Source organism: Hyla sarda (assembly GCF_029499605.1).
Source record: "Hyla sarda isolate aHylSar1 chromosome 1 unlocalized genomic scaffold, aHylSar1.hap1 SUPER_1_unloc_11, whole genome shotgun sequence".
In the NCBI taxonomy this organism is placed as follows: Eukaryota; Metazoa; Chordata; class Amphibia; order Anura; family Hylidae; genus Hyla; species Hyla sarda.
Window position 1 is genome coordinate 301,363 of NW_026607572.1, and position 24,240 is coordinate 325,602.

The 24,240-nt window shown below is 44.7% G+C and overlaps 2 protein-coding genes across 2 annotated transcripts in view; both read left to right on the forward strand.

Moving 5' to 3' along the window:
* The first annotated feature begins 5,041 nt into the window (after window positions 1-5,041).
* LOC130297943 (oocyte zinc finger protein XlCOF22-like) overlaps window positions 5,042-24,240 on the forward strand; it is a 204,187-nt gene continuing 184,988 nt past the window's right edge. The window contains exons 1-3 of the mRNA XM_056550799.1: window positions 5,042-5,119; window positions 11,193-11,319; window positions 11,403-11,467. Coding sequence (XP_056406774.1) covers window positions 5,060-5,119; window positions 11,193-11,319; window positions 11,403-11,467 — 252 coding nt within the window. The 5' untranslated portion in view covers window positions 5,042-5,059. The remainder of the gene's footprint in view (window positions 5,120-11,192; window positions 11,320-11,402; window positions 11,468-24,240) is intronic.
* LOC130297947 (zinc finger protein 501-like) lies at window positions 11,208-17,510 on the forward strand. Its single transcript, XM_056550807.1, has 3 exons — window positions 11,208-11,319; window positions 11,634-11,997; window positions 16,458-17,510. Exons 2-3 carry the CDS (start codon window positions 11,829-11,831, stop codon window positions 17,477-17,479), a joined length of 1,191 nt encoding a protein of 396 aa, XP_056406782.1. The 5' UTR covers window positions 11,208-11,319; window positions 11,634-11,828; the 3' UTR covers window positions 17,480-17,510.

A 24,240-nucleotide genomic window follows, 5' to 3' on the forward strand; every position in this document is an offset into this window, starting at 1 on the left:
CAGCTCTACTGTGTACACATACAGCTCAGCTACATGCACATTACACATATACAGCTCTACTGTGTACACATACAGCTCAGCTACATGTACATTACACATATACAGCTCTACTGTGTACACATACAGCTCAGCTACATGCACATTACACACAGCTCTGCTGCAGACATATATAACACACACATACACAGCTCTGCACCACGCACATCACACACACACAGCTCTGCTGCATACACATAACTTCAGCTCATCCAGCAGCGATCACAACCAGCACAGCAGAGTCCTGCATACACTGAGCAGATGAGCCTAGAGCAGCAGCCCCTGATCATGTGACTCCTCCTCCTCCATGTGACTGATCACATGACGGTGACATCATTGCAGGTCCTGTAAGTACACGGCTCCTCTACAGATACAGGTAGGTGTGTTCTCTCCCTGTCAGGATTATTGGGGATGTTTATTATTAACCCCTTATAGCAGTTGTGTGGTGTATAGGGGACAAGTGTCTGACCGCTGGGCCCCCCGATCTCCTGTAGGGGGCCCCACTTTCCTTGTGCTCGGAGATGACCGCCTCCATGTATGTCTATGGGAGAGGCTGCAGTATATGATCGCTGTATCTCCTCCTCTCCCATAGACATACATGGTGTGTGCTGTGCTTCCTGCCGGGGACGACACCTTCTTCCCTGCAGAGAGTCAGGGCCCCGTGGAGGAGATGGTGGGGGCCCCAGCGGTCGGACACATAATTCCTTTACACTGTACATTTACACCGTGCGCCCCCTACAGGACTTTGAGGTGAGCTCAGGAGCTATAAGCAGCCAGGACTCACCCTAATGGGTCATCACCATTAACCCTTTAGATTCCATGATCAAAGTCGATTTTGGGATCTAAAATTAAAACAAGACAGCAATCGCCAATGGCAACTGATCATACGCTAGAAAATATAAATACAGCAAAACAGTCGTATAGTGATCAATGTATCAAAACTTTATTGACATGAATGCACACAAACATTTAAAAGACATTAAAATACAAGTATGAAACAAGAAAAGGAAATATACACATTAGAGATCGACCGATTATTGGTTTGGGCGATATTCACGATTTTGGATGTTATCAGCAATTACCTTGCCGCTAATCCCCCGCACCGCCCCCACCGCACCCCCCACCACCGCGCCGCACCCCCCACCACCGTACCGTGCCACACTGCACCCCCCACCACCTCACCGTGCCACACTGCACCCCCCACCACCGTACCGTGCGACACTGCACCCCCACCACCTCACCGTGCCACACCATGCCGCACCCCCCACCGCACCTGCCCAGCCAGAGACTGCCGCCGCCGCTGACCCATTGCCTCCCCCATCCCTAGTTTTATAATTACCTGTTCCCGGGGTCCGCGCTATTTCTGGCTCCTGCGCGTCCTTTGTTACGCTGTGTGCTGCGCAGTGCAATGACCAGTGACGTCAACGCGACATCACTGTCATTGCGCACAGTGACAGCTCAGGAGGACGCCGCAGGAGCCAGAAGAAGTGTGGACCCCGGGAACAGGTAATTATAAAACCGGGGATGGGGGAAGTAACGGGACAGCGGCGGTATATTATACCCCTTTTCCCATTTTTGTAATAAAATAATGTAGGTGGGCGTGGCTTAGACATGGCGCTGTAAGGACGTGTCTCCAGGGAGCTCCGTACCTGTGGTTGTTTACCTGATCTCCAGCCTATACTGCCCCCCAGGGGATGTCTGGATGGTGAAGGTATCAGGTCACTTACCCGCCCATCCTGTCACCTGATCAATCTCTTTTCTGCGGGTATCGACCACTTCTTCAGGGGCCACGATCCTGAGCGGCCTCCAGATGGTAATCTAAGATGGCCGCCACTGTTGTTATGGTTACACAGCCAGACACACGAGGCCCAGTGGTCTCTCCTCAGAGGATTCTCCCTCAGCCTCCTCTGTATTTATCAGCCATTAGTACATACATGTGACATGTGATCATTATTCCTCATGTGTATGTGATTTCCATTGGACACGGCCATATTGAATCCCTCTATTTGTACATGGAGCAGATTATATTTGGAAGGAAGGATTGTCCGGCACCAGGTATGCTCTAAAAGATTGCTTTTATTCATGCCATAGCAAGGAAACAGAAATCACAGGACTATGGTAATCTGACGCGTTTCGCTCTCTCTTGAGCTTAAACGTAGACTACGTTTCTACGTTTAAGCTCAAGAGAGAGCGAAACGCGTCAGATTACCATAGTCCTGTGATGTCTGTTTCCTTGCTATGGCATGAATAAAAGCAATCTTTTAGAGTATACCTGGTGCCGGACAATCCTTCCTTCTATACGCTGTTGAAGCCGGGGCGGGACCGGCGGGTCCGTGACAGCACAGGTGTGTCGGAGATTCGGCTCCGGAGGTGAGCGGACACCACTGCATTTGGCAGATTATATTTGGGACGTATTCATTGTCCTAATTCTCGGATGTAGTTACCATCAAGGTGATATGTTGGATTTGGTTCATCACAAAGACTTTGACTGAAAGTTCTGAACATTATAAATGGAGTCCGGACCCCCCAGTGCTGGGTTCTACCATAATCCATTTATATAACTGATTGATTAATTGTAATGAGGGGGGGGGGGGGATTTGTGGGGCTAATTGTATGGATATAAAATAATAACGTGATATCATTGAGTCCTCCATGTTGGATTCCATTAGACTGTCTGTCACACGTTCCTGCAGGACTTGTAGTCTCTTGTTTGTGTCTCGTTGTTGTAATGTTTCCGCCATGTTTGGTCTGAGTGAAGGTCTTTACACCCCTGAGGGGAGGCACAATGGTTTGTTTGTGTCTCGTTGTTGTAATGTTTCCGCCATGTTTGCTCTGAGTGAAGGTCTTTACACCCCTGAGGGGAGGCACAATGGTTTGTTTGTGTCTCGTTGTTGTAATGTTTCCGCCATGTTTGCTCTGAGTGAAGGTCTTTACACCCCTGAGGGGAGGCACAATGGTTTGTTTGTGTCTCGTTGTTGTAATGTTTCCGCCATGTTTGCTCTGAGTGAAGGTCTTTACACCCCTGAGGGGAGGCACAATGGTTTGTTTGTGTCTCGTTGTTGTAATGTTTCCGCCATGTTTGCTCTGAGTGAAGGTCTTTACACCCCCTGAGGGGAGGCACAATGGTTTGTTTGTGTCTCGTTGTTGTAATGTTTCCGCCATGTTTGCTCTGAGTGAAGGTCTTTACACCCCCTGAGGGGAGGCACAATGGTTTTTGTGTCTCGTTGTTGTAATGTTTCCGCCATGTTTGCTCTGAGTGAAGGTCTTTACACCCCCTGAGGGGAGGCACAATGGTTTGTTTGTGTCTCGTTGTTGTAATGTTTCCTCCATGTTTGCTCTGAGTGAAGGTCTTTACACCCCTGAGGGGAGGCACAATGGTTTGTTTGTGTCTCGTTGTTGTAATGTTTCCGCCATGTTTGCTCTGAGTGAAGGTCTTTACACCCCTGCGGGGAGGCACAATGGTTTGTTTGTGTCTCGTTGTTGTAATGTTTCCGCCATGTTTGCTCTGAGTGAAGGTCTTTACACCCCTGAGGGGAGGTACAATGGTTTGTTCGCAGTGGGATACATACAATGAAGGAATATCAGGTCTAGATGTCCTCAGTCCACTATGAGAGAAGGTGAGATGAGGTAAAGCCGCTCACAATAAGCATATACGTATGTATATAATAGAAGGTGATAATGTGAGGAAATCCTTGGGATTAGTAGGAGGCAGAAGGTCTCGATCCTGTGTGGAAATATCCCAGATGGATGATCCCTTTATCAGTGATTCCAGTGCGGTGTCACCAAATCTCTTATATGTGTAACTGTTTATTGTCTGGAGTCCTGATATTTGGCGCCCTCCAGTGGTCGGGGTAAACACCTAGATGGCAGCAGAATAACTGACTATAGTTAAAACAGGATGGTAAGAGAAGGTGTGTGACATAGGACAGTGACCTCCTGACCTCCGACCATGATAGGTCACATCTACTGGATGATGAAGAGTCCTCAGACACTTTGTCCACCATTTCCCTCTTCTCACCACTCGCGGCTTCTGGTATTACCTGGATAACATGGAGGGTGGATTCCTGTCTCCATATTCTACCCATCCCCCATGACTCCGCCCCAGACTAAGATGGATCCCCTGACTAGGTTTACAGCCTCCGTGATTGTGACTATAATGTCTCCTCAGATGTTTCCCCAGATTATCTCCAGGAAATGGATTTTATTTCTCCATAGAATCTGGTGCGGTTTATCATCGTCTCCTCTTCTTCCCTTCAGGTTTCTCCAATCCAGGATCCTCTACTGATATCTTCTATATAAGAGAATTCTCCTGGATGACCCATCAACCATGGAGAGAGACAGGAACAAGATGGCCGACAGGATCATAAACCTCACCCTACAGATACTCTTCTGGCTTACTGGAGAGGTGAGGGATTCTGGGAGTGATGTCACATGACCTCATTCTTATCTATGTAATAACAGATGGATATGACTGGAGAGGTGAGGGATTCTGGGAGTGATGTCACATGACCTCATTCTTATCTGTGTAATAACAGATGGATATGACTGGAGAGGTGAGGGATTCTGGGAGTGATGTCACATGACCTCATTCTTATTTATGTAATAACAGATGGATATGACTGGAGAGGTGAGGGATTCTGGGAGTGATGCCACATGACCTCATTCTTATCTATGTAATAACAGATGGATATGACTGGAGAGGTGAGGGATTCTGGGAGTGATGTCACATGACCTCATTCTTATCTATGTTATAACAGATGGATATGACTGGAGAGGTGAGGGATTCTGGGAGTGATGTCACATGACCTCATTCTTATTTATGTAATAACAGATGGATATGACTGGAGAGGTGAGGGATTCTGGGAATGTCTGTAGTGATATTAATGTGTCTCTCCATACATAGGATTACACAGTAGTGAAGAAGTCCTCTAGTGGGCGCTGTCGGGCTCCTGTGTGTGAAGGATGGGGAAGAACCCTTAACCCAATCCCGGGGCCCCCACCTCACTCCCTGATACATGAGGAAATGGATGAACAGAAGATCCGAGAACTCATCAACAAGATGATGGAGCTGCTGACTGGAGAGGTGACCCTGCTGGGACATTATACAGTAATGGAGGGGTCTGGTGATGACTGGAGAGGTGACACTGCTGGGACATTATACAGTAATGGAGGGGTCTGGTGATGACTGGAGAGGTGACACTGCTGGGACATTATACAGTAATGGAGGGGTCTGGTGATGACTGGAGAGGTGACCCTGCTGGACATTATACAGTAATGGAGGGGTCTGGTGATGACTGGAGAGGTGACACTGCTGGGACATTATATAGTAATGGAGGGGTCTGGTGTTGACTGGAGAGGTGACACTGCTGGGACATTATACAGTAATGGAGGGGTCTGGTGATGACTGGAGAGGTGACACTGCTGGGACATTATACAGTAATGGAGGGGTCTGGTGATGACTGGAGAGGTGACACTGCTGGGACATTATACAGTAATGGAGGGGTCTGGTGATGACTAGAGAGGTGACACTGCTGGGACATTATACAGTAATGGAGGGGTCTGGTGATGACTGGAGAGGTGACCCTGCTGGGACATTATACAGTAATGGAGGGGTCTGGAGATGACTGGAGAGGTGACCCTGCTGAGACATTATACAGTAATGGAGGGGTCTGGTGATGACTGGAGAGGTGACACTGCTGGGACATTATACTGTAATGGAGGGGTCTGGTGATGACTGGAGAGGTGACACTGCTGGGACATTATACTGTAATGGAGGGGTCTGGTGATGACTGGAGAGGTGGGAATGCTGGGACATTATACAGTAATGGAGGGGTCTGGTGATGACTGGAGAGGTGACACTGCTGGGACATTATACAGTAATGGAGGGGTCTGGTGATGACTGGAGAGGTGACACTGCTGGGACATTATACAGTAATGGAGGGGTCTGGTGATGACTGGAGAGGTGACACTGCTGGGACATTATACAGTAATGGAGGGGTCTGGTGATGACTGGAGAGGTGACACTGCTGGGACATTATACAGTAATGGAGGGGTCTGGTGATGACTGGAGAGGTGACACTGCTGGGAATGCTGGGACATTATACAGTAATGGAGGGGTCTGGTGATGACTGGAGAGGTGACACTGCTGGGACATTATATAGTAATGGAGGGGTCTGGTGATGACTGGAGAGGTGACCCTGCTTGGACATTATACAGTAATGGAGGGGTCTGGTGATGACTGGAGAGGTGACACTGCTGGGACATTATACTGTAATGGAGGGGTCTGGTGATGACTGGAGAGGTGACACTGCTGGGACATTATACAGTAATGGAGGGGTCTGGTGATGACTGGAGAGGTGACACTGCTGGGACATTATACAGTAATGGAGGGGTCTGGTGATGACTGGAGAGGTGACCCTGCTGGACATTATACAGTAATGGAGGGGTCTGGTGATGACTGGAGAGGTGACACTGCTGGGACATTATATAGTAATGGAGGGGTCTGGTGATGACTGGAGAGGTGACACTGCTGGGACATTATACAGTAATGGAGGGGTCTGGTGATGACTGGAGAGGTGACACTGCTGGGACATTATACAGTAATGGAGGGGTCTGGTGATGACTGGAGAGGTGACACTGCTGGGACATTATACAGTAATGGAGGGGTCTGGTGATGACTAGAGAGGTGACACTGCTGGGACATTATACAGTAATGGAGGGGTCTGGTGATGACTGGAGAGGTGACCCTGCTGGGACATTATACAGTAATGGAGGGGTCTGGAGATGACTGGAGAGGTGACCCTGCTGAGACATTATACAGTAATGGAGGGGTCTGGTGATGACTGGAGAGGTGACACTGCTGGGACATTATACTGTAATGGAGGGGTCTGGTGATGACTGGAGAGGTGACACTGCTGGGACATTATACTGTAATGGAGGGGTCTGGTGATGACTGGAGAGGTGACACTGCTGGGACATTATACAGTAATGGAGGGGTCTGGTGATGACTGGAGAGGTGACACTGCTGGGACATTATACAGTAATGGAGGGGTCTGGTGATGACTGGAGAGGTGACACTGCTGGGACATTATACAGTAATGGAGGGGTCTGGTGATGACTGGAGAGGTGACACTGCTGGGAATGCTGGGACATTATACAGTAATGGAGGGGTCTGGTGATGACTGGAGAGGTGACACTGCTGGGACATTATATAGTAATGGAGGGGTCTGGTGATGACTGGAGAGGTGACACTGCTGGGAATGCTGGGACATTATACAGTAATGGAGGGGTCTGGTGATGACTGGAGAGGTGACACTGCTGGGACATTATACAATAATGGAGGGGTCTGGTGATGACTGGAGAGGTGACACTGCTGGGACATTATACAGTAATGGAGGGGTCTGGTGATGACTGGAGAGGTGACACTGCTGGGACATTATACAGTAATGGAGGGGTCTGGTGATGACTGGAGAGGTGACACTGCTGGGACATTATACAGTAATGGAGGGGTCTGGTGATGACTGGAGAGGTGACACTGCTGGGAATGCTGGGACATTATACAGTAATGGAGGGGTCTGGTGATGACTGGAGAGGTGACACTGCTGGGACATTATACAATAATGGAGGGGTCTGGTGATGACTGGAGAGGTGACACTGCTGGGACATTATACAGTAATGGAGGGGTCTGGTGATGACTGGAGAGGTGACACTGCTGGGACATTATACAGTAATGGAGGGGTCTGGTGATGACTGGAGAGGTGACCCTGCTGGGACATTATACAGTAATGGAGGGGTCTGGTGATGACTGGAGAGGTGACACTGCTGGGACATTATACAGTAATGGAGGAGTCTGGTGATGACTGGAGAGGTGACACTGCTGGGAATGCTGGGACATTATACAGTAATGGAGGGGTCTGGTGATGACTGGAGAGGTGACCCTGCTGGGACATTATACAGTAATGGAGGGGTCTGGTGATGACTGGAGAGGTGACACTGCTGGGACATTATACAGTAATGGAGGGGTCTGGTGATGACTGGAGAGGTGACACTGCTGGGACATTATACAGTAATGGAGGGGTCTGGTGATGACTGGAGAGGTGACACTGCTGGGACATTATACAATAATGGAGGGGTCTGGTGATGACTGGAGAGGTGACACTGCTGGGACATTATACAGTAATGGAGGGGTCTGGTGATGACTGGAGAGGTGACACTGCTGGGACATTATACAGTAATGGAGGGGTCTGGTGATGACTGGAGAGGTGACCCTGCTGGGACATTATACAGTAATGGAGGGGTCTGGTGATGACTGGAGAGGTGACACTGCTGGGACATTATACAGTTATGGAGGGGTCTGGTGATGACTGGAGAGGTGACACTGCTGGGACATTATACAGTTATGGAGGGGTCTGGTGATGACTGGAGAGGTGACACTGCTGGGACATTATACAGTAATGGAGGGGTCTGGTGATGACTGGAGAGGTGACACTGCTGGGACATTATACAGTAATGGAGGGGTCTGGTGATGACTGGAGAGGTGACACTGCTGGGACATTATACAGTAATGGAGGGGTCTGGTGATGACTGGAGAGGTGACACTGCTGGGAATGCTGGGACATTATACAGTAATGGAGGGGTCTGGTGATGACTGGAGAGGTGACCCTGCTGGGACATTATACAGTAATGGAGGGGTCTGGTGATGACTGGAGAGGTGACACTGCTGGGACATTATACAGTAATGGAGGGGTCTGGTGATGACTGGAGAGGTGACACTGCTGGGAATGCTGGGACATTATACAGTAATGGAGGGGTCTGGTGATGACTGGAGAGGTGACACTGCTGGGACATTATACAGTAATGGAGGGGTCTGGTGATTATTAGAGAGGTGACACTGCTGGGACATTATACAGTAATGGAGGGGTCTGGTGATGATTAGAGAGGTGACACTGCTGGGACATTATACAGTAATGGAGGTATCTGGTGATGACTGGAAAGGTGACACTGCTGGGACATTATACAGTAATGGAGGGGTCTGGTGATGACTGGAGAGGTGACTCTGCTGGGACATTATACAGTAATGGAGGGGTCTGGTGATGACTGGAGAGGTGACACTGCTGGGACATTATACAGTAATGGAGGGGTCTGGCGATGACTGGAGAGGTGACACTGCTGGGACATTATACAGTAATGGAGGGGTCTGGTGATGACTAGAGAGGTGACACTGCTGGGACATTATACAGTAATGGAGGGGTCTGGTGATGACTGGAGAGGTGACACTGCTGGGACATTATACAGTAATGGAGGGGTCTGGTGATGACTGGAGAGGTGACACTGCTGGGACATTATACAGTAATGGAGGGGTCTGGTGATGACTGGAGAGGTGACACTGCTGGGACATTATACAGTAATGAAGGGGTCTGGTGATGACTGGAGAGGTGACTCTGCTGGGACATTATACAGTAATGGAGGGGTCTGGTGATGACTGGAGAGGTGACACTGCTGGGACATTATACAGTAATGGAGGGGTCTGGTGATGACTGGAGAGGTGACACTGCTGGGACATTATACAGTAATGGAGGGGTCTGGTGATGACTGGAGAGGTGACACTGCTGGGACATTATACAGTAATGGAGGGGTCTGGTGATGACTGGAGAGGTGACACTGCTGGGACATTATACAGTAATGGAGGGGTCTGGTGATGACTGGAGAGGTGACACTGCTGGGACATTATACAGTAATGGAGGGGTCTGGTGATGATTAGAGAGGTGACACTGTTGGGACATTATACAGTAATGGAGGGGTCTGGTGATGACTGGAGAGGTGACACTGCTGGGACATTATACAGTAATGGAGGGGTCTGGTGATGACTGGAGAGGTGACACTGCTTGGAATGCTGGGACATTATACAGTAATGGAGGGGTCTGGTGATGACTGGAGAGGTGACACTGCTGGGACATTATACAGTAATGGAGGGGTCTGGCGATGACTGGAGAGGTGACACTGCTGGGACATTATACAGTAATGGAGGGGTCTGGTGATGACTAGAGAGGTGACACTGCTGGGACATTATACAGTAATGGAGGGGTCTGGTGATGACTGGAGAGGTGACACTGCTGGGACATTATACAGTAATGGAGGGGTCTGGTGATGACTGGAGAGGTGACACTGCTGGGACATTATACAGTAATGGAGGGGTCTGGTGATGACTGGAGAGGTGACACTGCTGGGACATTATACAGTATTGAAGGGGTCTGGTGATGACTGGAGAGGTGACTCTGCTGGGACATTATACAGTAATGGAGGGGTCTGGTGATGACTGGAGAGGTGACACTGCTGGGACATTATACAGTAATGGAGGGGTCTGGTGATGACTGGAGAGGTGACACTGCTGGGACATTATACAGTAATGGAGGGGTCTGGTGATGACTGGAGAGGTGACACTGCTGGGACATTATACAGTAATGGAGGGGTCTGGTGATGACTGGAGAGGTGACACTGCTGGGACATTATACAGTAATGGAGGGGTCTGGTGATGATTAGAGAGGTGACACTGTTGGGACATTATACAGTAATGGAGGGGTCTGGTGATGACTGGAGAGGTGACACTGCTGGGACATTATACAGTAATGGAGGGGTCTGGTGATGACTGGAGAGGTGACACTGCTTGGAATGCTGGGACATTATACAGTAATGGAGGGGTCTGGTGATGACTGGAGAGGTGACACTGCTGGGACATTATACAGTAATGGAGGGGTCTGGTGATGACTGGAGAGGTGACACTGCTGGGAATGCTGGGACATTATACAGTAATGGAGGGGTCTGGTGATGACTGGAGAGGTGACACTGCTGGGAATGCTGGGACATTATACAGTAATGGAGGGGTCTGGTGATGACTGGAGAGGTGACACTGCTGGGAATGCTGGGACATTATACAGTAATGGAGGGGTCTGGTGATGACTGGAGAGGTGACACTGCTGGGACATTATACAGTAATGGAGGGGTCTGGTGATGACTGGAGAGGTGACACTGCTGGGACATTATACAGTAATGGAGGGGTCTGGTGATGACTGGAGAGGTGACACTGCTGGGAATGCTGGGACATTATACAGTAACACCACTGGAGGGGTCGGGGTGATGACTGTATCATTGTGTGTCAGGTTCCTATAAGGTGTCAGGACGTGGCGGTCTATTTCTCCATGGAGGAGTGGGAGTATGTAGAAGGACACAAGGATCAGTACAAGGATCAGGTCATGATGGAGGATCAGCAGCCCCTCACATCACCAGGTAATAGACATGACTATATACACACGTCCTCTCATTATTTGTATGTAAAGAATGAATTCAGTCTCTGTATGTGTTTCCTACAGTCAGATCCAGTAAGAGAACAGCACCAGAGAGGTGTCCCCGTCCTCTTCTCCCACAGGATGATCAGGTAGATGGAGATATTCCCTATGATCTGTAGAAGGGCTGTGAAGCTCTTGTGGTCAGTCCCCTCACCCTCCATGACTCCTCATCTCCTGCTCATCTATAACATCCCACGTGACTTCTCCTACTGTCTGATGACTTTTACTATATTTCTTCCATATCTTATGAATCAGGGAGAAGATCTGAATAATATTAATGCTCCAGAGACAGATGTGAGCAGTGATGAGCAGTGTAAGAAGGACATTCCTACAGGGAAAGAAAATGCTACAGACGTAAAGGAAGAAGAAGAGACAGATGTGAGCGGTGATGAGCAGTATAAGGAGGACATTCCCACAGGGAAAGAACTGATCTATATTAATGCTACAGACATGAAGGAAGAAGAGACAGATGTGAGCAGTGATGAGCAGTATAAGGAGGACATTCCTACAAAGAAAGATCTGATCTATGTTAATGCTACAGACATAAAGGAAGAAGAAGAGACAGATGTGAGCGGTGATGAGCAGTATAAGGAGGACATTCCTACAGGTAACCGCTCAGGTGAGTAGTAACTACTTAATACAGAGAAGAGTCACAGATTCTACTTAGTCACCGGCTGCAGTAATCACAGAAAAATGAATGCCCATATATGTTACTCACTAGGTCATCCAGATTCTATACAGGTCTTTTTTATTTGGCTTCTGTATTTGCCTCACAATTCCTTCTGTTCTGCTGCTCACTTATTCTGACATGCACTACTCAAAAAGATCAGCCGAGATGACGGACAAGGGTCCCTTCACCTGCCTCCGCCGCTCTCCCGGTGTCTTCTGCTCTGGTCTGACATCGAACATAGCAGAAGATGACCGATAATACTGATCAGTGCTATGCCCTATGCAGAGCACTGAACAGTATTAGCAATCTAATGATTGCTATAGATATTACCCTATGGAGATTAAAAAAGTGTAAAATAAATGTAAAAAAATAAGTTTAAAAAAAGTGTAAAAATAAAAATGTGAATAAAGATTTAAATCACCCCTTTTCCCCATTTTAATAAAAAAAAAGCTTAAAAAATGATAAATGCTAAACATATTTGGTATCACCACATGTGTAAATGTCTGAACTATAAAATATAATGTTAATGATCTCCTACGGTGAACAGCATAAAGGTAAAAACAAAAGTCCAAAATTTCAGAAAAATTAGAAAGTTAGAGGTGGTCAACAAGAGTCAATTTTAACCCCTTAAGGACTGAGCCCTTTTTCACAATTCTAACCACTGTCACTTTAAGCATTAATAATTCTAAGACGCTTTTACCGATTATTCTGATTCTGAGATTGTTTTTTCATGACATATTCTACTTTATTTTGGTGGTAAATTTTCGGCGTTACTTGCATCCTTTCTTGGTGAAAAATCCCCAAATTTCATGAAAATTTTAACATTTTGCATTTCTCTAAGTTTGAAGCTCTCTGCTTGTAAGGAAAATGGACATTCCAAATAAATTATATATTGATTCACAAATACAATATGTCTACTATATGTTGGCCTCATAAAATGGACATATTTTAGCTTTTTGAAAAAATTTGAGGGCTTCAAAATAGAGCAGCAATTTTCAAAAATTTCATGAAAATTGCAAAATCTGAAGGGACAGATGTTACAGAACTACAACTCCCAGCATGTCTGGGCAGTCTAGGCATGCTGAGAGTTGTAGTTTGGCAACATCTGGAGGGCTACTGTTTGGGCACCACTGTAACAGTGGTCACCAAACTGTGACCCTCCAGATGTTGCAAAACTACAACTCCCAGCATGCTCAGACAGCCTTTGGCTTGCTGGGAGTTGCAGTCCGGCCTTCCTAGTCGTTGCCACAGTAAAGATCACATTACTTTCACTTTCATTTCTCCCCCCCACCGTCGATTCCCTACCTGAGCCGTGATCTCTGGTGGATGTCTGCGATGATCGCCGGGCCCCACGCATCTGGTCCTCAGGTAAAGGCCTCCATCTTCTCCCCCCCTGTTCTGCCCGACATCCAGGGGTGGGCAGAACGGGGGGTTTCCATGGCAACCCCCTGTCCTACGCTGCCATTGGTCAGAACTCAGTTCTGACTAATGGCAGGGGATAGGAGGAGATCGCAGCACTGCAACCTCACTCCTATCCCTTAGGATGATCTGGGCTGTCACTGAAAACTCCGATCATCCCTATTTTTCGGGTGATCGGGTGAATTGACATGCGATTTTCTCCAATCGCCGACATGGGGGGGTCTCAGGAACCCCCTGGGCGATGTGCCGGGGTGCCTGCTGAATGATTTCCGCAGGCATCCGGCTCCGGTCCCCAACCGGCTAGCGGTGGGGACCGGATTTCCCACGGGCGTATGGATATGCCCTCGGTCCTTAAGGACTCGGAATGCAGGGCGTATCCATACGCCCTGTGTCCTGAAGAGGTTAAATACACTGATAATGTAAAAAAAAAAAGTAGAAATTTTTTAAAACCAGCACAATGATAGAAAAGTATGTAACCATGGGGATCATCTTAATCATATTGACCCAGAGAATAAAGAAAACGTCATTTTTACCATAAATTGTACAGTGTGAAAACGTGTTATTTTTGTTTAAATTTCCTTACACAAAAAAACATTTTTTTGGGTTCACCATACATTTTAGGGTAAAATGAGTGATGTCATTGTAAAGTACAACTAGTCACGCAAAAAAAAAGCCTCATGTGGGTCTGTGGATGTAAATATAAAAGAGTTATGGAGGGAGATTTATCAAGGGATTTAAGCAGCTTTTTTTGCTTATAAAAGTTGTGCGTGCGCCTAAACAATTTTTGTCGGTAAGCAAAAAAATACCAGTCTGCCCTATTAAAGCAATTTTAAGTTCCAGTATTTATCATTGCAAAAGTCGCACGTAAGCAAATAAAAGTCGCAAACCCCTTCAAAAGGTCACAAGTGTAAGCAAGGTCAGACCAGGCTTACAAACTTGTCTATGACAGCATTTTCAAAAAGTCGCGGGACGAGCGGGTAGGAGCTGACAGGAGGGTGACAAGCTGTGACGCAACACTACTACAACTCCCAGCATGTACTTACTGTAAAGACATGTTGGGAATTGTAGTTGTGCGGCACTTGGGGAGTGTGTCAGATGGGCGGACAGATGGCAAGCTTGTCACCCGCCTGCGCCGCATGACTACAACTCCCAGCATGTCTTTACTGTTAGGGCATGCTGGGAGTTGTAGTCATGCAGTGGGGGGCAGGTGACAAGCTTGTCACCCGCTTGCACATCTCCCCCGAGCCCTGCTGCATGGCTACAACTCCCATTATGTCCTTACCGTCAGGGCATGCTGGGAGTTGTAGTCACGTGGGAAATGTGCAGGTGGGTTACAATAAATGTACTAACCTATTTTCCTTTTTTTTTTTTTTCACTCTCATTTCAGATCCGTGAATCCTGTGGACTACCACGATGACCAGTGTGTTTTTTTGTTTTTTTTGTTTAATAAAATGGTAAAAGAGGGCTTTTGAGGGAGTGTTTTTTGGAATAAAAATTTTTTAAACATGTTTTTTTTTTACTTAATTTACTTGACAGGCTCAGTACTGGAAGCCGTCTTATGGACTGAGTCCATTACTAATCCGGGACTTAGCACCCCACAGGTGCCGGGGAGAGCCAGTACGTACAGGCCCCGGCGCATCAAAAAGGGTGCTCCTGGGCCTAGGCGGTAACAGGCTGGCGTAATTTAGGCTGGGGAGGGCCAGAAACAATGGTCCTCGCCCACCCTGGTAACGTCAGGCTGTTGCTGCTTGGTTGGTATCTGGCTGTGAATAAAAATATCGGCAAACCTATGCGTTTTTTTCCCCATAAATAATTAAATAAAAAAAGGGAAACGCATAGGGTTCCCTGTATTTTTATTCTCAGCCAGATACCAACCAAACAGCAACAGCCTGATGTTATCAGGGTGGGCGAGGACCATTGTTACTGGCCCTCCCCAGCCTAAATAACGCCAGCCTGTTACCGCCTAGGCCCAGGAGCGCCATTTTTGATGCTCCGGGGCCTGTTGGTATTGGCTCTTCCCAGCACCCCTGTGGTGGTGGGTACTGGGGTAATAATTGGGGGATGTGCTAGATGTTTTTGGGGCTAATGCTAAGCCCCGACATAGTAATGGACTCCGTATAAGACGGCTTCCACTACTAAGCCTGTAAAGTAAATAAAATTAAAAAAACACATTTAAAAAACTTTTATTTAACCCCCCCCCCCCCCCACAAGCTCTCGTTACAAAATGTTAATATTAAACAAAATAAGCTGGTCATCAAATCTGAAGTAGCCCACAGGATAGACGAATTTGAAATGAAAAGAAAAAATAAACAAACAAATAATGGGTTAGTATATTTAGGAGGGGGGGGGGGGAAGTGTTACCATTTTTTTTAATAAACACATTTTTTTGCTTATGTGTGCTAAGAAAATGGTATTCCAAAGTAATTCTATTGGTTTTTGCTTATGTGAGCCAAATGTATCAACCCCCTGTGATAGTATAATAAATATGTCACACGTAAGCCGAACCAATGCAAAAAATAAAATGCCTACAGAACTCGCTTACCAAAGCAACGATGATAAATGTCCCCTATGGAAACGCAAAAAATAATGGGCCTGGTTCCTAAGGTGTTAAATTCCTTGTTTGCGCTGTTGTGTTTATTGTCCCTGTTGTCTCCATCTTATATAGTCAGCAGGATTTCCATGTATACGACTAGAGGAATAATTTGGGATATTTCCCAGCACTTCTGTATTGCTGGGGGCTCTGAACCGCCTCGGCTGTCGTCTGATTTGTGCCCTATGGATTGTTCATTGCTGCTGGATGGGAGTGTGATGGGGTCCAGGAGTGGGGTGTATGTGACCTGAAGACCCTATATTATGTCTACATTAACTATTTATTATCCAGAGGACGGGGAGAAGGTTCCATGATGTCACATGCTGCACTTATAATGTTCTACTAAAAAGACTATAAATATGAGCACAGTTATTAATAAAATCTGTGTTATTCTCTGCAGATTCTTGTACCAGGAGATCAGAGGAGAATCTTATATCTTCAGATTATAAAGCAGATGATGATATCACACAAGATACATATGAAGAACATTCCATTATCCCAGATACACCCTCAGCCCTTCACAGCCAAGATCTGTCATCTCATCCTTATATACAGGTCCTGTCTTCTCAGTCATCACAGGATGTTCAGCAAAATAAAGGTCATAGAAGGAGTGTTGGACATGTAAGAAATCATACAGGAAAGAAACCATATTCATGCTCAGAATGTGGGAAATGTTTTACTGAGAAATCAAGTCTTGTTAGACATAAAAGAACTCACACAGGAGAGAAACCATTTTCATGCTCAGAATGTGGGAAATGTTTTACTCAGAAATCACAGCTTGTTCAACATAAAAGATCTCACACAGGAGAGAAGCCATTTTCATGTCCAGAATGTGGGAAATGTTTTACTAAGAAATCACAGCTTGTTCAACATAAAAGAACTCACACAGGGGAGAAGCCATATTCATGTTCAGAATGTGGAAAATGTTTTCCTGGGAAAAAAAATCTTGTTCAACATCAAAGAACTCACACAGGAGAGAAGCCATTTTCATGCTCAGAATGTGGAAAATGTTTTACTCAGCAAACAAGTCTTCTTAGACATCAAATAACTCACACAGGGGATAACTCATTTTCATGCTCAGAATGTGGAAAATGTTTTCCTTGGAAAACATATCTTGTTCAACATCAAAGAACTCACACAGGGGAGAAGCCATATTCATGTTCAGAATGTGAGAAATGTTTTACTATTAAAGCAAATCTTGCTGTACATCAAAGAACTCACACAGGGGAGAAACCATTTTCATGTTCAGAATGTAGAAAGTGTTTTACTGACACATCAGGTCTTCTTAAACATCAAAGAACTCACACAGGGGAGAAGCCATTTTCATGTTTAGAATGTGGGAAATGTTTTACTCGGAAATCAGCTCTTCTTCAGCATCAAAGAATTCACACAGAAAAGAAGCCAATTCAGAGCTGTAAATGATGCAGATAACACATCTATATATTAACCCCTTAACAACGCAGGACATAAATGTACATCCTGGTGAGGTGGTACTTAACGGACCAGGTCGTACAATTTACGTCCTATACATAACTGCAACGTAAATGTAGGACGTTCATGCACGGCTGGTCCCAGCTGCTGATAGTAGTCAGGGACCCGTCGGTAATGGCCAACATCCGCGATTGTGCGGATGTTCGCCATTAACCCCTTAAATTGCGGTCACTAAAATGGATGATCGGATTGTCCGCAGCGCTGCTGCAGCGATCTGATCATTCAGAATGGCAGACGAAGGTCCCCTGACCTGTCTCCACTGCCTTCCATGGGTCTTCTGCTCTGGTCTGCGATTGAGCAGACAATACAAGAAGATCACCGATAACACTGATCAGTGCAATGCCCTATGCATAGCAATGAACAGTATTAGCAATCCTATGATTGCTATGAATAGTCCCCTATGGGGACTATTAAAGTGTAAAAATAAAAGTAAAAAAAAAGGGAAAATCCCCCTCCCCCAATAAAAATGTAAATTGTCCCATTTTCCCTTTTTCACCCCCCAAAAAGTAAAATAAATAAATAATTTATATACATATTTGGTATCGCCGCGTGCGTAAATATCCGAACTATTAAAATAAAATGTTAATGATACCGTACGGTAAAAAAAAAGTACAAAATTGCTGCTTTTTTTATAACATTTTATTTAAAAAAAAAAAATGTCAAAAAAAAGTATTAAGTCTTAAGCAAATATGGTATCAATAAAAAGTGCAGATCACGGCGCAAAAAATGAGACCACATACCGCCGCTTATACGGAAAAATGAAAAAGTTATAGGTCTTCAAAATAGGGGGATTTTAAACGTACTAATTTAGTTAAATAGTTTGCTTTTTTTTTTTTTAGCGCAACAGTAATAGAAAAGTATAGAATCATGGGGATCATTTTAATCGTATTGACCCAAAGAATAAAGAACACGTCATTTTTACTGTAAATTGTACGGCGTGAAAACGAAGTTATGATTTTTTGAAGGCGAGGAGGAAAAAACGAATACGTAAAAATAAAATTGTCTGAGTCCTTAAGGCCCAAATGGGCTGAGTCCTTAAGGGGTTAACCATGTACATAGGATATCTGACATTTATACATATATAATATACTGCATCTCCAAACTTGTTACCAATTGTTAATAAAAGTTTTCTTTCTTATATGATTTATTATTCTTATATTCATCTCCGCACACTGGACTTATAATAAATGTAATATTGTCCCTGACGTTGTATATAGGGAATGTAACGCGTCGGTGTTGTCCCCGCCCCCTTCTCATTATGATTATAGAGACTTTAACTCAAGGCATCAGACAGGATCCGCGCGTCTCCCTTGAAGATCGTCTCTTCTGAACATAAGACGCTGCAGATACTTTCATTTATCACAAACCCTAGACCAGCGTTTCCCGTCTTGACGTCTATTTTCGGTCTCGGATCTTAAAGGGGAACTCTAGTGGAACAAAAAAAGGTTTTCAAATCAACTGGTGCAAGAAAGTTAAACAGATTTGTAAATCAGGGAAAAAAAGGGGAGGTACCAAATGCCTCTAGACTAATACCATAAAATGGTACATGATGATGGAATTACAGAAAAAATAAATCGGACTGTTCTTCACTTTAAATGATGTACAAATTTAATATAAATTAATATAAAATATTACAAATAAGACATAAAATAAATAATGCAAATCTAATACATAAATGTCTCCTACCACAGGGCCCTTGTGGGGAGGTATGATATTTAAATACAAAACATATATTAAAAGATGTTAAAATATAGCATGTGGATTATATTCTACCGCTATCCCAATATATTGCAAACCGACATAGTGTACTTTTGTGCGGTACACTCCGTTCTCATGTGATCTAGAACAGTTCACAAAGTGATATAGTTACCAACTCCTAATAGTAGTTTTGGCTGGAGTTGAAAACTACTATTAGGAGTTGGTAACTATATCACTTTGTGAACTGTTCTAGATCACATGAGAACGGAGTGTACCACATAAAAGTACACTATGTCGGTTTGCAATATATTGGGATAGCGGTAGAATATAATCCACATGCTATATTTTAACATCTTTTAATATATGTTTTGTATTTAAATATCATACCTCCCCACAAGGGCCCTGTGGTAGGAGACATTTATGTATTAGATTTGCATTATTTATTTTATGTCTTATTTGTAATATTTTATATTAATTTATATTAAATTTGTACATCATTTAAAGTGAAGAACAGTCCGATTTATTTTTTCTGTAATTACATCATCATGTACCATGTTATGGTATTAGTCTAGAGGCATTTGGTACCCCCCCTTTTTTTCCCTTATATATTATTTTGTACTAGTATTTTATTTGGTGTAAATACTTTCCATTTAGCCTCGATTAATTTATATTGTGAGCTACACATACCCTATTTTTTAGATTTGTAAATCACTTCTATTTAAAAATCATAACCCTTCAATTACTTATTAGCTGCTGTATACTACAGAGAAATTTGTGAAGTTCTTTTCTGTCTGACCACACTGCTCTCTTCTGACACCTCTGTCCGTGTCAGGAACTGTCCAGAGCAGGAAAGGTTTTCTATGGGGATAAGATTCTAATCTGGACAGTTCCTGATATGAACAGGGATGTTAGCAGAGAGCACTGTGGTCAGACAGAAAATAAATTCACAAATTTCTCTGTTTTATATAGCAGCTAATAAGTACTGGAAGGATTAAGATTTTTTTTAATAGAAGTAATTTACAAATCTGTTTAACTTTCAGGCACCAGTTGATTTGAAAATATTTGTTTTCTACTTATTTCCACCGGAGTTCCCCTTTAAAATCCATTTTTCTATTGTCGTCAATATCTCAGCGTCCCCCCGGGTTCAGTAAACATCGGTGTAATTCTTTTCCTTTTCTTTGTCCTCCCCGGGGTATAAAATCCCTAGAGATCTGATCACATCTGGTACAAGATCTCTTTACTTCACACTTTGCGCCATTATTACACGGATTGAAGACCCAGTTACACGCTCGTAAATTCCCATATATGTCGTGGATTGGAAGGAAAAAGGTTCTTAAATCTTATATTTACCAATAATATTTTATATTTTTACAGTCCGTCCCTATCATAGTACGGAATTGTTATTTTTCTTCTATCCGATGGTTATTTAGTCATTTTGTTATGATTCAGAAGAGACCACGTGTCCCGTATAGACGCTCACCCTGAAGACATTAGACGGCGGTTTTGTGTTTCCGGATTTACACACTTATTATAAAGCTTTTCCTTCGTCTGGATTATTAGAGCTCGTTCGCTCTTCTTTTTCTCATCCTCCCCTTTATATTCCTCCTCATATAGATATGTAATGGATGTGTGTGTGTATATATATATATATATATATATATATATATATATATAATATATATATTACTATTTGACAATGCCCATCCCCCCCCCCCCCCACCGAGAAGAGGAATTTCCTGTTACCTTGGACAACTCCTTGAAGCCCTCCAAAAATCTAACAGTGGGTATACCTTATAATGGTATACCAGAGCTAAAAACACCTCCCTAGTGAGGGCAGGAACTTATGTTAAGTGCAATGGTTATATAAGCTTGGACAACCGCCTAATAAAGGAAAACTATGAAATATTTGAAACTGACATAACTCTGTTTGATTTACTTTGGTGTATACCTTCTGATAACGAATTTGGTCAGGAGTACGATATTTACTAGGTCACTGATAAAATCCATATCAGTTTTGGCGCCCAAACAAGGACCGTGGGTTATGATACCATGAGGCAGTCACCCAATATACAAGTCATTAAGATTGGACCATAGACATGGAACAGACGGGAGCTGCTCACCTCTTCAAGAGTACGGTAGGACAATTTCTTGTACCTAGCCAAAGTACCACTGTCTCCCCCTCTGGTTTATCTTGGTGCCTTAAGTCGACTGTCTCATGGCCAACAAAAAACAGGTAACATAAATTCTTGCCCAGAGTCATTCACCTGTACCTGTCATAATGTAACTATCTGCTATCGGAGTCTCTGTGAAATGTGAGTGAGTGAATAAGCAGGATCTTGGGTCTCTGGGGGGATTGAATTGTTTCGGAGTAACCTGATGATCATCCATAGAGAGGATATCAGTGGAGTTTGGCGCAGGACGCCGATTAACTGGGACTGTTTCTTCAGGGAATTGAATTCTGGGGTAAACTGATAATCGCTCCTCCAGAAGTCTGTCTGTGAGAGAAGATATCAGAGGATACTGTCATAAGTAGACACTGAAGGCGTGTCTAGGACGGGACTCTCCAAAAATAACATAATCCCAGGGACACGTCCTGTTGGGTCTATAATATTCTGACATATCAATTGCCATACCTATATTCATATACTTTTGCTAAATGCTGTAGCTAGAAATATTGCAAAGAACTTCGCTTTCCTTAATTCAAAACATTTCAGCTCGCTTTTGGCCTTAATCAAGATAAGAACCGCGGGATACAGATTAATGACAACAAGTTAGGATTTGAAGTCTAAACATTTGAACTTTTAAGGAAGGATGGAAAAACCTCAAGAGGGAGACGTTGAATTATGCTTCGAGTGCTAAAATTTGCTGCGCCATGCTCAAATGACCAATCAGTATATAATACGATGATTTGGAGGAGTTTATTCCTCCCCTATATCAACTGTAAAAACGAACGTGATTTCCTGTTTTAATAAAGAGAACGCTCATTGGGGGCTCTGTGGAACAGCTCCTGGTCTTCCTGCTGATTTAAGAGGTTTTATACCACAAATTCTGTCTGGTGTATATTTTCTTGCAAAGAACTTAGCAAAGAATAACAGTACGGTCAATGACATTTAAAAGCCTCTCCTTGGCCGATCCTTGACAGTTGGTGCCCTGCTCGGATGGTGACGAGGTTCATGCATATCTGTTCCCTGGATCACACTCGAGGAAAGAGCCAAATCTGGGGGAGCGACAGCTTTAACCATCCAGAGGAATCTGGAACTGCTCAAAATTAAGGGCTTGATCACCCCTACGGTACATGGCAAGGCTCCTTTCACACTATAGAAGTTCACCCGTTATATACACACGTTAGAAAAGCTATATTAAACGTTCGGTAAACAACCCCATTCAACTCTATGGTGTTTTTATATTCCACGTTATGACCCGTTATAGCCCCTCATTAATAACGGACGTTATTTCTAACGGGAGAAAAAACGTGACATGCACTCATTTTCTGCCCATCACAAGAAACGTGTAAATTAACGTCCGTTATTTTTTAACATTGAAGTCTATGGCCGACGTACGTTAGTAAATACACCTCTTAATGGCCATTATTATAACAGATGTTATTTTTACTGAGCATGCTCAGAAGAGGTGACATCAGCAGACTGCTGCAGTGCTGAGGGACTGCTACTACTCCCATCATGAAACAGACTTGTTTCCATGATAGGAGTAGTAATTCCCCACTGCTGAAGTCTGCCGGTGGCTTGGGAGGTTACATTAGTGTTTGTACTACAACCCCCATCATGGAACAGAGTCTGTTCCATGTTGGTGGTAGTAGTACAAGGGCTGAGGGATTGATCGCCCTGGGTCTCACATCTGACACCCGATCTGATCAGAAGTTATTGAGCAGGGGAGCGGGTGGCATGGTCCGCAACCCTGCGATCACAATGTATTTTTTACTTTCATTTTTAAATTCCCCGTGGGGATCCCTGAATGGCCGGTACAGAGGAGCCATTCAGGGCACCTGCAGGGTTTTTAAAATGGACAATGTGAGGGGACATATGTATATTAAAAGTGTTGTGGGGGGGGGGGGGCATAGAGCGCTATATATCTAGCCCCCCAGCGCATTAATAAAAATGTATATATGTATATATCTATACCCAAGCCAGAGCATAATGTGACCCAGTCGGCACATTTGTCTTAATTTTCCATTGCAGCGCTATATGTGACAAGTATATCTATCACAACGCATCCAGCAGCCGCCGGCCAGATGATCCTGATTGATATACTATTCATTCATAGCGCCGGAGGCTGCATATGTATATAAATGTGCTGGGGGGGCAGACATATAGCGTTATCTGCCCCTCACAGCACATCTATATACATATGCAGCCGCCGCTCTATGAATGAAAAGTATATCTGTCAGCATCATCGGCCGGGTGGCTGCTGGCTGCGTATATCTATTAGCAGCGCATAGTGCCGACAGCTGTCTCCTGACACTATGCCCTGCTAATAGAAATACTTTCCATTAATAGCGCTGCAGGGGTATATGTATATAGATGTGCTCGGGGAGGCAGACATATAGCGTTATCTGCCCCCCCACAGCGCTTCTATATACATATGCAGCTGCAGCGCTATGTATGAAAAGTATTTTGGGCGGCCGATGCTGCTGCTAGAATGCTTTTCACATATAGCGCTGCTGTGGCATAGGTATATAGAAGCGCTGCGCTGCGAGGCTACATTATACATGCGCTGCGGGGGGTATTTATTTGATGCGCTGGCGGGGGTATATATCTAATGCACTGCTGGGGGCTAGATATATAGGCTATATGTCTGTCCCCCTCCTGCAGCGCTATATATCTTGCCCCCACAGCGCTTTTAATATACTGCTGAGAACCCTGATTGGCTCCTCGGTACCGGCCATTCAGGGCTCCCCACAGGGGATTTAAAGATGAAGCCCGCTCCCCTGCTTAATAATTTCAGATCGCATCAGGTCTCAGAAGTGAAACCCGGTG

Bases quoted from the DNA above. Each gene is read 5' to 3' on its own strand.
- LOC130297947 (XM_056550807.1), top strand. From the start codon at position 11,829: ATGAAGGAAGAAGAGACAGATGTGAGCAGTGATGAGCAGTATAAGGAG. The intron at 11,998-16,457 runs GTGAGTAGTAAC...TATTCTCTGCAG, and splicing joins TCCTACAGGTAACCGCTCAG to ATTCTTGTACCAGGAGATCA.